The 19,189-nt window shown below is 40.8% G+C and overlaps 1 protein-coding gene across 2 annotated transcripts in view; it reads left to right on the top strand.

Moving 5' to 3' along the window:
• Nucleotides 1-19,189, top strand: part of SMOC2 (SPARC related modular calcium binding 2) — a 326,181-nt gene that overhangs the window by 139,317 nt on the left and 167,675 nt on the right. For both annotated transcript variants that reach the window (XM_075862596.1, XM_075862597.1), the window contains one exon: nt 9,524-9,630. In XM_075862596.1, coding sequence (XP_075718711.1) covers nt 9,524-9,630 — 107 coding nt within the window. The remainder of the gene's footprint in view (nt 1-9,523; nt 9,631-19,189) is intronic.

The following is a 19,189-nucleotide window of genomic DNA, read 5'->3' as shown; positions in this document are numbered from 1 at the left end:
ATACAACATAGCGGCAGCAGGCTAGCATTACCAGGGTGAGATGGCCCACTGTTTTTGGCCTTTCCCAGCCTAATAATACCAGCCTGCAGTCGCCCCAGTATCCGACCATCACTACAGATGGTCGGATACTGGATCGTACGCAGCTCTTCATGGTACCCCTAGTGGCGGTGGGTACCGGGGTAATAATGAGGGGTTAGTGTTAGACTCTGCACCAGCTAACACTGAGCCCCGCCTTAGTAATGGACGATGTCAATCAGCCAGCGTCCATTACTAAGGCGGTAGTTATTACGTTTAAAAAAATACAAGGACAGGGACATTTTTTTTATTGAAATAAAAAAAAACACAACCCTCATTAACCATTTTATTGAGAATAAAAAAGCTGTCATCGAAGTAGTCCTTGAATCCGAGGTATTACAAAATCCGAACCTGTAAAAAAAACACAAACACACCAAATGAATTAGTAAGGGTATGTTCACACGGCAACGCCAAATACGTCTGAAATTACGGAGCTGTTTTCAGGCGAAAACAGCTCCTGAATTTCAGACGTTTTTGCAAGTGTAGCAAAAAGGAGGAATGATCCAGCGATGTGTGATAAAGGTGGGGGAAACTCTGTTCCCACTTTATTGGAAAAATCAAATAGCAATAAATACAACGAAATAGCGAACAACACCAGAGGGTGACAAGGTGGTGGAATTGGCACGATAAAGTTTTTGCAAGTGCACGCGTTTTTTGTGGCGTCCATTACGGATGTAATTGGAGCTGTTTTTCAATGGAGTCAATGAAAAACGGCTCCAATTACGTCCCAAGAAGTGACATGCACTTCTATGAGGCGGGCGTCTTTTTACGCGTCGTCTTTTGACAGCGACGAGTAAAAAAACACCTCGTCTGAACAGAACATCGTAAAACGCATTGAAATCAATGGGTAGATGTTTGTAGGCATAATAGAGCCGTCTTTTCAGGCGTAATTTGAGGCGTAAAACGCCTGAATTATGTCCGTAAATAGGCCGTGTGAACATATCCTAACAGTTAAAAAAAAACAAAGCAATTCTTATACTTACCTTTCCTGGGTCCAGCGCTGGAACCGCAATGTCAGCGAGCTGGGCCCTATATCTAAGCCTATAATATGTGATAAAGTCTGCTGAGCCAATGTATCTAATCCTATCCATAGCTATAGGGTCGTAGTCCTATAGATATGCCATCATATATATATATATATATATATACATACATACATACATACACACATATACATGGGTTTTATATACCCTGGTGTTACAGTGAATTAATTAATACATTTAAAAAATAAATAATAAAATACAATTATTCATCAATGATGTGTCTAAAAACAGTGATACTAAATTCATGTGTAATAGATAGTGTCTAACACCAGTACAGTTCAAAAGTGTTATATGATTAAGTGGATATTCTCCACAGTACACTGATGTGAATTAATAGGAGTATTAAATTAATAATTATATGTGACATCTAGAGGATATTACTCACCACCTGATGGACACACGCTGTATACTTAAAGGATGCCATATCGGCGTCCCTCTGACCCTACTGAGCTTGCGCGTGAGTAGTAAAGAGGATAAGAGCAGACCGCGGTATTGCTCATGTGCAGAGCGGTCCACAATATTCTAACAAATGAAACCGTTTTTATGTAAAAATGTAAATATATGTCTTGGGTCTTGTGTACCTGATCTTTTAAGACCCAAGCAATGCCCCTGGAATAGAGAATATCATAATGAGAGCTTGTGGATTCGTACATTAGTGGTGCTTGTCTTGAATGGTATAAGGTTAAAATTCCCAGGTGTGCGGATATATTGAGGCATCATGCACACGAACGTATTTTTTTACTCCCTTAAATACTGGCGTAAATACGGGTCCTTTGTCACACGTATTCGACCCATATTCCACCAGTATTTACGGACCCTGCCCGTAAATACGGGTCTGTTATCACCAGTATTCCACCCGTATTTACGGACCCGTTTTCTCTGCACTAATCGGCAGCCCCTTCTCTCTATCAGTGCTGGATAGAGAGAAGGGGCAGCCCTTTCGGGGCAAAGTTTCTGCATCGATTGAAAGTAAAAGAAGTTCATACGTACCCGGCTGTTGTCTTGGTGACGCGTCCCTCTTTTCACATCCAGTCTGACCTCCCTGTGATTGGCTGCAGCGGTCACATGGGATGAAATGTCATCCCGGGAGGCCGAACTGGAGGAAGAAGCAGGGATTTTTGGGTAAGTTAACTTTTAATACTATTTAGCGGTAGTCACTGTACCAGGTGCTGAAAGAGTTACTGCCGATCAGTTAACTCTTTCAACACCCTGGACAGTGACTATCCCCTGACGTCGCCTAGCAATGTTCCCGTAATTACAGGTGCACACACGTAGCCACCAGTAATTACGGGAGCCCCATAGACGTCTATGGGCCTGCCCGTGCCGTAATTATGGCCTGAAATAGGACATGTTCCATATTTTTCAACGGCCCGGGCACCTTTCCGTAAGCAAACGGGAAGGTACCCGTGGCCAGTAGAAGTCTATGGGCCCGTAATTACGGGTGTTTTTACATGCGTGTGCAAGCGTATGTTCGCACGGCCTATTTTCGGACGTTTTTCAGGCCGTAAACGCCCGAAAAAAGGTCAAAAAATCTGAAGCAGAACGCCTCCAAACATCTGGCCATTGATTTCAATAGGAAAAACGTCGTTCTGTTCCGACGGGCCGTTTTTTTACGTGGCCGTTTTGAAAAACGGCCGCGTAAAAAGACGCCCGCGAAAAACAAGTGCAGGTCACTTCTTGGTACGTTTTTGGAGCCGTTTTTCATTGACTCCAAAAAACGGCCGTAAAAAAACGCAGCGAAAAACGCCTCGAAAAATGTGAATGGCTTAAAAAACGTCTGAAAATCAGGAGCTGTTTTTAAGGATATGTTAACACGCAGAGTTTTCAGACGTATTTCGGGGAGTAAATGCCTCAAAATATGCCTGAAAAAAGGAAGCTAAACACCTACAAACATCTGCCCATTGAAATCAATGTGTTTCGTAAAAAGAAGGAGCATGTCACTTCTTGAGTCGTTTTAGGGGCTGTTTTACATTGTGTCAATAGAAAAATAGCTCCAAAAACTTCTAAAAAAAACACCTCAAAAAACGTTTCCGCTTCAAAAATTGATGAAAATCAGAGGCTATTTTCTTCTGAACACAGCTTTGTCATTTTCAGTAAAGCTGACCATACACATAACATTTTAATCGGCCAGAATGTGACCGATTAAGGCCTCATGCACACTTCAGTTTTTTCCTTCAGGGTGCTATCCGTTTTTGTCACTGATAGCACCCTGAACCCATTCATTTCAATGGGGCCATGCACACTACAGTTTTTTTGACGGTCCGTTGCTCCGTTCCGATCCAAAGTAGAGCATGTCCTACTTTGGTCCGGGATTCCGTGACCGTGAGGCCCATGCAAGTCAATGGGGCCGTCAAAAAAACTGAAGACACACGGAAGGCATCCGTGTGCCGTCCGTGTGTGACGGAGCCGTTGCCTAGCAACCGCCGGGCGGGCAGAAAAACATTAGAAAAATATTACACTAACCGGCAGCCACTTGTCTCTATCAATAACTGATAGAAAAAAGAGGCTGCTGATTCAAAATAAAATAAAAAGCATTTCATATGTACCCAGTCGTTGACTTGGTGACTAGTCCCTCTTCTTCCTCCAGTCCGACCTTCTTTTGTGATGCGGCAGCCTGTGATTGGCTGCAGAGGCCGCTGCAGCCTGTGATTGGCTGCAGAGGCGGTCACGTGGGATGAAGCGTCATACCTGGAGGCCGGCCTTCTGACGTCATCCTGACGTGCGTGACCGCCACTACAGCCTGTAATTGGCTGCAGCGGCGACATGGATTGAACGTCATCGCTGGAGGCCGGACAGGAGGAATGTAAGTATGAACTTTTTAAAAAAAAAATTTTTTTATTACATTAAAATTTTCTTTTCCGCGCACCGAGCATGGTACTGTCCAGGGTGCTGAAACAGTTACCGCCGATCAGTGCAGCCCATTAACTCTTTCAGCACCCTGGAAGTACCATGCTTGGCGCACGGAAACGGAAACACGGAGTGCACATGGGAGTGCACACGGAAATCACACGGCGGCTAAAACGGGTTCACGGATCCGTCAAAAGCGGCCGTGAAAACGGTAATGTAAGTGTGCACGAGGCCTTAATTATCCAAGGGATCGTTTAGAGTTTAGACTAAATTGGCAGATCAGGAAAACATTAAAAACAAAAAAACAACAACAGTGGTCTTGCGCAAATTGGCAAATGATCAATCGAATGTGACCGAGGTCTGCTAAAACTACAGGTGTATGGCATGATCAGCTGATTTTGATTCTGACCTAGCAGAATGAAGTCAGTCTCCAGGACTTTCCTTTGCCACACCTGACGCTGCCATTTTCCATTCCCCACTATGTCTCAGAGTATGTCTTCATTATTTCTATTGTGTCACCTTGTCATTATGTGATAGGGAGTGAGTACTTCCTGTATGTCACTTCACAATTGTTTTGAGTAGGTTATTGCAGGCTGTAGGACATCTATCATTTACCTATTCACGATATCTTCATTTTCTTACAATTACAAATATGCCATTGTGTATTTTACACTGTGGTTCAGCTATTTCCGGTCCGCATATAGAAGTGCATATAGTGTTAATTGATGTCCGATGGTGGGTTGTTCTATTGACCACCAGGTATTTACAATCTTACCTGTCCTGTTTTTCTCTCCGTGTATGATTCTTTTAACAAGACAGAAAAAATATTTTATTGAAATAAAAAAAAAAACAACCCTTATTAACCATTTTATTGAGAATAAAAAAAACTCCATTATCAAAGTAGTCCTTGAATCCGAAGTAGTCCAACAGCTGAACATGTAAAACAACACAAACTCAGAAAAAATTAGTAACACATAAAAAAGCAAAACAATTATTAGAATTAAAATTCTCAAGCAAAGAGAGCCCGACCCATCTGTGGTCTGTAAATAGTCCTCCAGTAGTCCTGCTATATCACAGGTCGTGCTGGTGAAGTGATCGTATAGATCAGTAAGGCTTTGTATGCCTGTGAAAAAGTAACAGACCAGACCTCAGCATTGGGTCAAAAAGTTACTTTTAATTTTTTTCCCATTTAAAAAGTTTTTGTCAAAAGACTGGTAAAATACATTAATAAAACAATAAATAAAATAAATAAAACCAGGAGCTCAATGTTTCGCAGGTGATCCCTGCTTCATTAGGATTGGGATACGTTTTTGACCGCCATCCTGTAATATAGGGAAAGCCTGTCTACAAAAAAAAAAAATCACACTAACCCACCCAGTGAGAAAGCACGGAAATACGTTGGCACACCTTTACCAAACTATGATAATTATTTCACTTACCTTTCCCGGGTTTAGCGCTGCAGCCGCAATGTCAGTGAGCTGGACCCTATATCTAAGCCTATGATGCGTGATACTGTCTGTTGAGCCACTGTATCAATTGAAAAAAGACACATGTCCATCAAGTTCAACCAAGGGATGGGAAAGGGGAAGTAAAAAATTTCTACACATACAATATTTTTTTGTTCTAGAAAATGATCTAAGCCTTTTTTAAAGCCATCTACTGTCCCTGCTGTGACCAGCTCCTGCGGTAGACTATTCCATAGATTCACTGTTCTCACAGTAATGGAGGCTTGTCGCCTCTGCAGGTTGAACCTTTGTTTTTTCCAGACGGAGGGAGTGCCCCCTTGTTTTTTAAGGGGGTTTTACATGGAACAGGATTTCACCATATTTTTTGTATGTGCCATACATATATTTATAGAAGTTAATCATGTCCCCCTTAGTCGTCTTTTTTCAAGGCTAAATAGGTTTAGTTCTCTTAATCTTTCCTCATAACTTAGATTCTCCATGCCCCTTATTAGCTTTGTTGCTCTTCTTTGTAGTTTTTCCAACTCCAGGGCCTCCTTTCTATAAACTGGAGCCCAGAACTGAACTGCATATTCTAGATGAGGCCTCACTAATGCTTTGTAAAGTGGTAATATTACATCCATGTCCCGTGAGTCCATGCCTCTGTAGTCCATGCCTCTGTTAATAAACGACAATATCTTGCTGGCCTTTGAAGCAGCTGATTGACATTGCATGCTGTTATTTAGTTTATGATCTACAAGTACACCCAGATCCTTCTCAACAAGTGACTCCCCCAGTGTAGCTCCCCCTAGGACATATGATGCATGGAGATTGTTGGTAACCAGATGCATAACTTTACATTTATCTACATTAAACTTAATTTGCCAAGTGGACGCCCAAACACTTAGTGTGTTCAAATCAGCTTGCAATTCACAAACATCTTCCATAGACTGAACATTACTACATAGCTTGGTGTCATCTGCAAAAATAGAAATAGTGCTATTAATCCCAACCTCTTTATCATTAATAAATAAGTTGAATAATAGTGGTCCCAGCACTGAACCCTGGGGTACACCACTTATAACTGGGGACCATTCAGAGTAGGAATCATTGACCACAACTCTCTGGATACGGTCCTTGAGCCAATTCTCAATCCAATTACAAACTATATTTTCTAAACGTATAGTAATTTACCCATTAGACGTCTATGAGGGACAGTGTCAAATGCCTTTGCAAAGTCCAAAAACACTACATCCACAGCAGCCCCTCTGTCTAGGCTTCTGCTCACCTCTTCATAAAAACAAATCAGGTTGGTTTGACAGCTTCTGTTCTTAGTAAAACCGTGCTGGCTGTCACTTAAAATACTATTTTTTGTCACATAACTCTGTATATAGTCCCTCAATAGCCCCTCAAACATTTTCCCCACAATGGATGTTACGCTTACTGGTCTATAATTACCCGGGGAAGACCTAGAGCCTTTTTTGAAAATAGGCACCACCTTTGCCCTGCGCCAGTCCCTTGGCACTATACCAGTCACTAGAGAATCTCTAAATATTATGAAGAGGGGGACAGAAATAACTGAACTAAGCTCCTTAAGAACTCTAGGGTGTAACCCATCTGGTCCCGGGGCCTTGTGTACATTTTTTTTTTTTAATTTAGCTTGCACCATATCTACATTCATCCAATTCAGTATATCAACTGATATATTAACAGCACTGGAACCAGCTACATGAGCTGCTCTTTCTTCTGTTATATATACAGAGCTGAATAACCCATTTAGTATCTTTGCCTTCTCTTGAGCCCGTATGACCAACTCCCTATTACCACTATCTAGGGGTCCCAGATGTTCAGACCTTGGCTTTTTTGCATTTATATACTTGAAGAATTTTTTGGGATTTGTTTTACTATCCTTGGCCACCTGTCTTTCATTTTGTATTTTTGCTGATTTTATTACCTTTTTACAGATTTTATTAAGCTCTTTATACTTACAAAGGCTACAGCTGTACCTTCAGATTTGTATTTTTCAAATGCCCTTTTTTAGTCATGTATTGCCCTTTTTACAGAAGGTGTAAGCCATGTGAGGTTTAATTTTAGTCGTTTATACTTTTGCACTATAATTACCCAAAGTAGATTTGAAAATCTCCCATTTATCATTTGTACCATTATTTGACATTAGTTCTTCCCAGTCCTGAATTGCAGCCTTCATCCTGGGGAAATTGGCCTTCTTAAAATTAACTGTTTTTGCCCTCCCAACCTGTGTTTGTTTTATACAATATAGGTAAAATGTAACTATATTATGATCACTATTACCGAGGTTTTCACGAACATTGACGTTCCCAACAAGCTCTGCATTATTAGAAATGACCAGATCCAACACAGCTTCACCTCTAGTCGGGTCTTCCACAAACTGGCCCATAAAATCTTCCTGCAACAGGTTGAGGAAATTTCTCCCCTTTGCAGTTGAAGCCAAACCATGACACCAATTCATATCCCGGTAATTAAAATCTCCCATTATCACTACTGTACCAGCCTGTGCAGCCCGCTCCATCTGTTTATATAGCTGACATTCCATCTCCTCAGTTATATTGGGGGGGTCTATAGATTACACCAAAAGTAATTTTTTCAGTGTTTACCTCCCTTTGTAATTCCACCCACAAGGTTTCAACCTCCTCACAATCTTCACCCTCTAATGTCTCATTCACACTCACCTTCATATCACTTCTCACATACAGACATACACCACCACCGAAACTATTCGCCCTTTCTTTCCGAAACAGTGTAAAACCCTGCAGATTTACAGCCCAATCATGTGAAGAGTCTAGCCATGTTTCAGCAACACCAACTATATCTATATTTTCTTCCAGTACCAAGGCCTCCAGCTCCTCCATTTTGCTTTCTGGACTTCTGGCATTTGTGAACATACACATGCACACATACATACACGCGCAGACATTTTTTGGGTGAGACATATGTATTGGGGCTATTGCCCCTGACATTTTAAGACCTTAGTGACGCCCCTGGCTCCTAGTGCTGCATCGTTGGGTTACTTAGGAGACCCAGCGATGCACCTGAAAGCTGTGGGCCGTCGGTCATGAGAAGTTTTGTGGGGGCCCCAAGAAGAACTTTTGCACCGAGGCCCATGAACCTTTAGCTACTCCCCTGGTAGATGGCTTTAAAAAAGGCATAGATAATTTCCTAGAACTAAAAAATATCAGCTCCTATGTCAATGTGTAGAATTCTTGTTTCCCTTTCTCTCTTACCTTGGTTGAACTTGATGGACACATGTATTTTTTCAACCGTACTATGTAACTATGTTTTAGAAGTAGTGATATATTGTTTAATCCTAATAAAGCCATCATAAAATGCTAGAAATTTGCCAATAAAATCATTAATTTACTCAGAACTCTTATACTGGTACAGTTTGTAACAATGTGCAATATAAATTCATTAACACTAAACTGATGAGTGATATTTAGAATTATATACATACAAGAAAGAATACATCGATTTGAAGAAAAGTAATCTTTGTCACTTTTGAATTCATCGTGATACCGCTTTCACACAGCGGGCACATGGACCTATTTTGAGTACACTGGGTGGCCACAGGGTTGGATTGACTCACTAGAGTACTAAAGGATCATTCAGTGGGCCCAGGTCTTGACACAAAAAACATTGCCCCTCAATTCAACAGGACCATTCACTTGCTGCAAAGGACTACTTTTATTAAATCTATTCTCAAATAATTATTCTTATTATTTGCAATGATAACAACCAATTAGTGATGCAATTAAAGTACACAGGTTCTGTATAAATGTAGGGTGGGCCCTAAGTATAATTTCCTCTTGTGTGCCCAAGTTGTCCAATACCAACCTTCGGTGGTCTTTTTATACTTTGTTTTCCCTATATCGATGCTATATATAAAAAAAAAGTGAGATACAATTTACATTATAATTTCTTTGGGAGGATTTGTTGAAAAATAATTTTGTCTATAGTTATATAGATATGCACAAAGGATAATTTTGTGGCTAAGCTTGACAACTTCAGATGGTAAAACTTTGGAGATGAAGGTTCTATATGACATAATATGGCTAACTTTTTCCCATTATTTATTTTAAGATGTTTCCAGATGTGTTGCAGAGAGGAAATACACTCAAGAGCAAGCCCGCAAAGAATTCCAGCAAGTGTTTATCCCGGAGTGCAATGATGATGGCACATACAGTGAGGTTAGTCATTTTGATTTATTTTCAATTGCATTTGTGCTGTTTTAGAATTAGTCTACAATACTAATAGTTGAGTCTTACCATGATTCAAAATAAATACATTACAAATCACATCACCAGGCACTTAGACTTATTTGTAATCATAGTCTTGGTGGAGAGAGTAAATGGTTTAGCAATCTGAGAATTTAATAGCTAGACTAAATGCCTCTGAGGCTGTAATATTTCCTAGATGCAAACATTTCAGCTATGCTTTTGACTAGAGACCAGTATCCATTTGTTTTGGCTTGATAGCTGACTTTTTTGAAATTATAAAGTGAGAGGAAATTGCTCACAAGCCATTAGACTGTACATATTGTACATTATCACTAATAGGTTTTGATGTGGAAAGTAAATGTTTAAGCAATCAAAGCTTTTAATTGAAGGACTTATAACTTCTGAGGCTATAACAAATTTCCTAAATATACATTTTTTTCAGCAAATTGCATCTTGCCCCACACTTTTCTATTACTTTGACTAAGAATTTTTCTGATTTAGACTATTTTAGTCCCAGAGCGGTCCGACCTCCCCTGTTGTATATATATATATATATATATATATATATATATATATATATATATATGTAAAAGTAGAAATCTTGCAGCACTCCAAAATGTGAAAAATAAGTGGTTTATTCAGCCAATAAACAGCGACGTTTCTGTCCTACAATAGGACCTTTATCATGCTTGATAAAGGTCCTATTGTAGGACAGAAACGTCGCTGTTTATTGGCTGAATAAACCACTTATTTTTCACATTTTGGAGTGCTGCAAGATTTCTACTTTTGTATACTGCTTTGTCCTTGGATCTGGACGACTTGCTTGGCACCTACACACTTGTCTCTAGTGAGTGCTGCTGCTTTCTATTGCTATATATATATGTATATATATATATATATATATATATATATATACTCCTAAACGTTTAAATTACAACACCAAGAAGGGCAAGCAAATGATCTCCTGTTTGTCGACCTGTCAGTTATCGCCACTTGTCGCAAACTGAGAAGGACAAAATTCTTGAACTGAGAGACCTTGGTTTATCACTCCGGCAGATCGCTACGCGATCGAGATTTCAGCACTGTTCAAGTTGCGTGCTTTGGAATTTAGGAGAACAACAATGAAAGGAAATGAAAGCAAGAGGTGCGTGAAGAATGGGGCACTGTGAACCATTCTGTACTGCAAGTGAAATTAGACCACATATCCCAAGCCTAGGGAGGCAACCAGTGTCGACACAAACCATCAGAAGGAATTTGCACAACATTGGGCTGCGAGCCAGATGTCCAGCTACAGGTGTTCCACTGACCACACGCCACTGCTCTCAAGTGGTATCATGGTGCACAGCAAGACGGCAATGGTGGCTGTAATGGAGGTCTATCCTCTTCAGCGATGAGTTCCGCTTTTGTCTCAGAGGCAAAGAGAGCTGGAGATTGGTCTGGAGACCACATGGGCAATGCCATGAAGAGGCCTTTACAAGGGAACGTCTCACTGATCCTACTCCTGGGATTACGGTGTGGGGTGACATAATGTACGATGGCCGGACCCCTCTAGTCTTCATTTCAGGTACACTAACAGCTTGGCGTTACATTGATTTGGTCGTGGAACCAGTGGTACTGCCATTTCTCCATAGTGTCCCAGAATCCGTTTTTCAACAGGGCAACGCCATTCCGCATGTTGCTCTTGCTACTGTGAGCAGCCAGCTACCATGGTCTGCAGCGTCTCCGGACTTGTCTCCCATCGAGCACATTTGGGATGTCATTGATCGGAAATTGCAAAAGGAGCTGCCAGCAGCTAATCTTGATGATTTGCTTTCCAAGTGCATTCAGCGTGGCATAACATTCCTCAGACAGCCATTAATAACCTCATTGATAGCATGCCAAGGCGTTTAAGTGCATGTATTTCTGTGTGTGGCGCTCATACTCAATACTGAATAAATCAAGATGTTTGGAATATTGTGTTTCAATTTTTTTAACATTTGCATATCATTAACATGTCTATCGATCCTGTGATTTCCACAATTCCAAAACTTTTCCTTCTTGGTGTTGCAATTTCAATTTTGAGGATTGTTTAAAGACAGTGGCACAGTTCTTTTCCAAACAGGTGCTCTGCCTGTTCTTTATTTTGTAGCAGAATACACAATAAAACGTACAGCCTTTACATTCGGGCACAGAACACAAATTAAACTCTTCCCGACTGAGCACTAACTAAACACGTTTTTCCCCTCACTATATTATATATTTTCATTTGCTATTGGGATTCCTGCACCATGATTTTTGACAGATTTACAAGTGTCACTATATGAGTGGCATACTAATAACCACCCAATACAAAACTAAAACTGTGTGTTACCTCACACAAATGGCACTCGTCCCGCAGACAAATAGGTTCTGTCTTTTCACATGGCCCCCCAAATGCACAGATTGCACACCTTTTATAGCTCAGTGATGCACATTTCTTTAGTGAACCGAGACATGAAAGGAGTTTCCTGGTCTGTAAGAATCTTCTTGGTTATGCCTGTACAAGAAAATATGTAAAAGAGCTCTTTGGCAATTAGTTTAGAGGAAGTGTTTCTCAAAGGCAATGCTTCAGGATAAAGTGTTGGGTGGTCTAAAGGGGGTTTTACACTGGGCGATTATCGAGCTGACAAGCACTCATAGAACGCTCGTTGCCGATAATTGCCCTGTGTAAACAGGGCAGCGATCCGCGGATGATCGAGCAAACGCTTGATTATCTGCTGATCGTATAGTTTTAAAAAAGTTAAATATTATCGTTGTCGGAAGCACATCTCCCTGTGTAAACAGGGAGACGCGCTACCGACATGATCATAACATATGGGGATAAGTGACTGGAGTAACGACCGCTCGTCCCCATCCATAGCTCCATGTGACAGGAGGAAATGAGCGCCGATCCACGATGTGTCATTGATCGCCGCTCGCTGCACTGGCCGATTGTCAGCCCGTGTAATAGGGTCTTAACACAACCAGGATATACTGATGTCCCCCGGCAGACTTTACTACAGGACCCACCAAATCCATTGCCACCCTTTTAAATGGTACCTCTATAATGGGCAATGGTACCAAGGGAATCCTAATATGTGACACAGGAGCAGTTAGTTGACACTCTGGTCAGGACTCACAGTACCTCTGCACTTCAGCAACAACCCCTGGCCAAAAGAAAAGCTGCTCCCTGGTCTTCTCACACCGTAGGTGTCCGCCTAGCATGTGCTTGTGTGCCAGACCTAAAACCACTCTGCGATAGGGTTATGATGCTGAAAAATTTCCCCACGTATATTGTCTACCCGATACTGTAGATCTTGGTTAACAGCCATGTTGGGGGACACCTTGTCAGCACCAGGGAGTTGTGGCACACCATTTAACATTTTTACATTTTTGTAAATATATATGGACAGTGAAGTCAGGAACTGTTCCTAAAGCTGAATCCCCGGCCACAGCAGCCGACGATGTGGCCGGGGATTCCGCACCAGGAGAAGTCCCTGCCTTCACTGTCCATATATGGAAACAGTGACGTCAGGGACTTCTGAAGCGGAATACCCAACGCTGTGGTCGGTGATTCCGCACCAGGAGTAGTCCCTGCCTTCACTGTCCATATATGGACACAGTGATGTCAGGGACTTCTGAAGCGGAATCCCCACCTCTGTGGCCGGGGATTCCGTTCCAGGAGAAGTCCCTCACTTCACTGTCCATATATAGAGGGACTTCTCCTGGAGCTGTCCCCTACAGGAAGGGGGGTAATTATATAAAAGGGGGATGTGTGGCATTATCTACAGGGGGGCTGTGTGGCATTACCTGTGTGGCATTACCTACAGGGGGCCATGTGGCATTACCTACAGGGGGCCATGTGGCATTACTTACAGGGGGCTGTGTGGCATTACTTACATGGGGGCTGTCTGGCATTACCTACAGGGGGCTGTGTGGCATTACTTACAGGGGGACTGTGTGGCATTGCTTACATGGGGGCTGTGTGGCACTACCTACATGGGGGCTGTGTGGCACTACCTACATGGGGGCTGTGTGGCACTACCTACAGGGGGGCTGTGTGACACTACCTACATGGGGGCTGTGTGGCACTACCTACAGGGGGGCTGTGTGGCATTACCTAGAGGGGGCTGTGTTTCATTACCTAGAGGGGGGCTGTGTGGCATTACCTACAGGGGGGCTATGTGGCATTACCTACAGGGGGGCTGTGGCAGTATCTATAGAAGGTAGTGTGTGGCATTATCTACAGAGGGTAGTGTGCGGCATTATCTACAGAGGGCAGTGTGTGGCAGAAAATGTACAAATGAAATTGAAAGGAAAGAAAACTGATGCAAAACAGGTCAAAATCGGCCATTAAAAACGGAAACAGGGCCCGAAACGGAACGGATGCAAAACAGCCAAGAAAAACGGACCAAAACCGCAGTTTTTATCGGCCGACACTCGGACCCTGTCGTGTGAATATAGCCTAAAGGTAGTGGATGACGCACCGTGTCTCTACACAGTCGGAAGTGCTGTCTTAGCTAAGACATGGAGCGTCATCAATCATAGTACACCCCCCTCCTCCTATCTCATCGTCCACACCTCCTCCTCCTTTACTCTAGGATTTTCTGTGCCGCCTGGCCGCCTTGTTTCTCCTCTAACACGCCCCCTCCTATGCCTATGTGTGTATAATGTATATATATATATATATATATATATATATATATATGTTTATATATATATATGTATATATATATATATATATATATACACACACACGCAAAAAAAGAAAGTAAAATAAATATGTGTATATATATATATATATATATATATATCTCAATAACAGGATGTGGTTATATTGCTTGATCTGTGCGTGTGTATATATATATATATATATATATATATATATATATATAGTGAATAATAGCGAGAGACAATTACATACATTTAAAGTAAATTATGTAAAAAAAAGTGTAGTGTTTGGTGCTTGCTTCACTGTAAGGCCCTGTTCACACAGAGTTTTTTTGCAGGCAGAATTTTTTTTTTCCTGGACAACCCCTTTTGGACCAAATTACACAGCCTCATTTTTTAAATCTGACATGTGTCACTTTATGTGGTAATTACTTCAGAATGCTTTTACCTATCCAAGCGATTCTGAGATTGTTTTCTCGTGACACATTGTAGTTTATGATAGTGAAAAAATTTGGTCGAAAAATTCAATATTTTTTGTGAAAAACACCAAAATTTAGAGAAAATTTGCAAAAATTTGCATTTTTCGAAATTCAAATGTATCTGCTTGTAAGACAGATAGTTATACCACACAAAATAGTGACTAGTTAACATTTCCCATATGTCTACTTTATGTTTGCATAATTTTTTGAACATCTTTTTATTTTTCTAGGACGTTACAATGCTTATAAGTTTAGCAGCAATTTCACACATTTTCAAGAAAATTTCAAAAGTCTATTTTTTTAGGGAACAGTTCAGATCTGAAGTAGCTTTGAGGGCCTTATATATTAGGAACCCCCACAAATCACCCCATTTTAAAAACTGCACCTCTTAAAGTATTCAAAACAGCATTTAGAAAGTTTCTTAACCCTTTATGCGTTTCACAGGAATTAAAGCAAACTGGAAGGCAAATTTGCAAATTTAATTTTTTTTGCAGATATTCCATTGTAATCCATTTTTCCTGTAATACTGAAGGTTTTTACCAGAGAAACACAACTGAATATTTATTGCCCTGATTCTGCAGTTTTTAGAAATATCCCACATGTGGCCCTAGTGTGCTACGGGCCTGAAACAAAGGCCCCAGAAGCAAAGGAGCATCTAGTGGAATTTTCGGCCTTCCTTTTCTTAAATTATATTTCAGCACCATGTCTGGTTAGAAGAGGTCTTGTGGTGCAAAAACAAAGGAAACCCCCCAAAAGTGACTCCATTTGGGTAACTACACCCCAAGAGGAATTAATCTAGGGGTGTAGTGAGCATTTTGACCCCACAGGTATTTCATAGATTTCATTAGAATTGGGCAGTAAAATGAAAAATTACATTATTTTCCAATAAGATGTAGATTTACCTCAGAATTTTTTATTTTTTTAACAAATAAATTAGGAAAAGCACCCCAACGTTTGTAAAGCAACTTCTCCAGAGTACGGAAATACCAAACATGTGGTCATAAACTGCTGTTTGGGCAAGCGGCAGGACTCAGAAGGGAAGGCACGCCATTTAGCTTTTGTAGTACAGATTTTGCTGGTTTGTATTCTCGGCACCATGTCGCATTTGTAAAGCTCCTAAGGTACCAGTACAGTAGAGACCCCGAAAAAATTACTCAATTTGGGAAACTACACCCCTAGAGGAATTCAACTAGGGGTGTAGTGAGCATTTTGACCCCCCCCCAGGTGTTTCATAGATTTCGTTAGAATTGGGCAGTAAACATGAAAACATGTGAAGACGTAGCTTTAGGTAAAAATGTTTCATTTTCTCATCAAATAAAGGAGAAAAATCACTGTAACATTTGTAAAGCAACTTCTCCAGAGTACGGAAATACTTCATATGTGTTAATAAACCACTGTATGAATACACATCAGGGCTCAGAAGTGAAGGACTGCAATTTGGCTTTTGGAGAGCAGATTTAGCTGGATTGTTTTTTTTGCACCATGTCGCTTTTGCAAAGCCCCTTAGGTAGCAGTACAGTGGAAACTACCCAAAAGTGACTCCATTTGGCAAACTACACCCATTAAGGAATTCATCTAGGGTGGTAGTGAGCATTTTGACCCCACAGGTGCCTCATAGATTTTATTAGAAATGGGCAGTGAAAATGAAAAATTACATTATTTTCCAATAAGACGCAGCATTAGTTCAAAATTTTTAATTTTCTCAACAAATAAAGGAGAAAAAGCACCGTAACATTTATAAAGCAACTTCTTTGCTTATTTCTTAGGGAAATACCCCACACGTGGTCATAAACTGCTATTTGGACACACAGCAAGGCTCTAAAGGGAAGGAGCGCCATTTAGTATTTGGAGTGGAGATTTTACAAGATTCGTTTTTTTTACACCATGTTGCATTGAGCTATAGTACCAGTATAGTGGTACCTCCGAAAAATTAACCCATTTTGGAAACTAGATCCCCCAAAGAATTTATCTAGGGGTGTAGTGAGAATTTTGACACACAAGTGTTTTGCAAAAATAAGTAAACTATAGATATTGCAGATTGAAAATGGCCGTTTTCCACAGATATGCCATTTCAGTGCCCAAAGTGTTGTGCCCAGCTTGTATCACCGTAGACAAACATCCCATAAATTGTTCTCCAGAATACAGTAATACCCCATATGTGGTCATAAATTGCCGTTTGGGCACACTGCCAGGCTCAGTTGGACCACCATTTGCCTTTTGAAGCGCAGATTTTGCTTGGTGTTTTAGTGGTATTATATCTTATAATGTGGAGGCATATGTAATCTGGGCGGAGTACATCAGGGTATATGTAAACTGTGCGTAGTACATCAGGGTATATGTAAGCTGAGCGGAGTGCATCAGGGCATAATAGGATGATGTAATAATGGGGAGAATAAATAATCCATGGATTGGTGTGGTACCAATCTTTTATGCACAGGCTGGGTTTTTGGGGTATTATACAAAATATCTGCGCTCCAGTATTGCCTAATCTTTGACTTCTTCACTAGCCCTATAAGCAGCATAAGGCCCTAAAGTTTCCTCATCTCCGCTGCATCTACAGGGTCCACTTGTGGGGTCCAGCTAATGACGATGTGTGGTATTTAGTGAAATTCTACTGGACCTGAAAAATTAGTCTGGGCCGTCATTTAGCATCATTGCGTTTTGAGAGTCATAACGTGTTATTTTTCCGTTGACAGAGCTGTGTGAGGGCTTGTTTTTTGTGGAACGAGCTGTAATTCTTATTGGTTCCATTTTGGGGTACATGCGATTTTTTTTATCACTATTTATTCAATTTTTGGGGAGATGAGGAAACCAAAAACAGCAATTCTAGCACGGTTTTGTTTTTTTATTTTTTACAGTGTTCACCGTGCAGTATAAACAACATGTTAACTTCATTCTGTGGGTCGATACGATTACAGCGACACCAAATTTATATAGTTTTTGTTATGTTTCACTACGTTCCCACAATAAAAATACTCTTTTCTAAAAAAATCATGTTTTAGTGTTGCCATTTTCTGACAGCCATAACTTTTTTTAATTTTTTAGTTGATATCGGTGGGGGAGGGCTTGTTTTATGCGTGACAAACTGTAGTTTCTATTGGTACCATTTTGCGTTACGTGCAACTTTTTGATCACTTTTTATTACATTTTTTTTATTAAATAATTTTATGGTATTCACCGATCGGTAAAAATAATGAGATATTTTTATAGATCAGGCCGTTCCGAACGCGGCGATACCTACTATGTATAGTTTTTTTTCATGTTTTCATTTTTTTTCTAATAATAAAGGAGTTGATCAGGGAAACAGGGCGATGGTTGTTTTTATTAGTTAAAACTTTTATTTACTTATTTTTCTTTCACATTTTTTTTTACTTTTTTCACTTTTTTTATTACACTTACCTGGGGACTTGAAGATCTGGTCTTCTGATCCCCGGTACAATACACTGCACTACTTATATAGTGCAGTGTATCGTAACTGTAATTCTTCATCTGACAGTTAGCCTATTTTGTCATCCCTCGGGCAGGACCTAATAGGCTACCGTACCTGCGCAACCAGGAAGCCTAGCAATGGCTTCCTGGTTGCCATAGCAACCATCGCCATCCGTGATCCATCGTGGGGGGGGGGGGGCCCGGGTGCGTACAGAGGGAGCTCCCTCCCTCTGTCAACCACTTCAATACGACGGACACCATGGACAGCCGCATTGAAGGGGTTAATTGGCTGAGATCGGCGGTAACTGCCATCACAGCCATTGCAGCGGGATGTACGCTGTGTATGACAGCTGACAGCCGCTGTAGATGAAGCGCGCACAGCTCCTGTGCCGGCTTCATCTACAGGGCGTGACTGTACGCCCGTGTGCGGGAAAGTACTTTGAATTTGGACGTACAGTCATGCCCAAAAGCGGAAAGGGATTAATGATCAGCTAAATATTTTTGTTTTTGCCTCTCTGCCTTTCAGCAGCCATAACTTTTTAATTTTTTCATTGACGTGGCCTTATGAGGCCTTGTTTTATGCGAGAGAAATAGTAAATGTTTTTTTTCCCCACAGTTTGGGGGTAAAAAAAAGTTTTTTTACGGCGGGAATATAGGAAAAAGCGATTCTTGGTATTGTTTTTCTTGTTTATTTTTTATGCGATTCACGTTTCACGCTAAATAACCCATTAGATTAATTCTTCAGGTTATTACGGTCGTATAGATACCTAATATGTGTAGGTTTTTTTGTTTTTATTTAGTGTAGGGGCAATTATTTTTTTGGGGGGGGATTTTTTTTTTTAAATCCCATTAAGGGATAACTTTAGTTATAACTTTATTTTTTACTTTTAATCTATTAGCATACTCCTGTATGCTAATACATAATCACTATGACACAGGCTGCTGATCGGGCA

This window comes from Rhinoderma darwinii, chromosome 4 (genome assembly GCF_050947455.1).
Source record: "Rhinoderma darwinii isolate aRhiDar2 chromosome 4, aRhiDar2.hap1, whole genome shotgun sequence".
In the NCBI taxonomy this organism is placed as follows: domain Eukaryota; kingdom Metazoa; phylum Chordata; class Amphibia; order Anura; family Rhinodermatidae; genus Rhinoderma; species Rhinoderma darwinii.
This window is presented reverse-complemented; position numbering and strand designations above follow the sequence as displayed.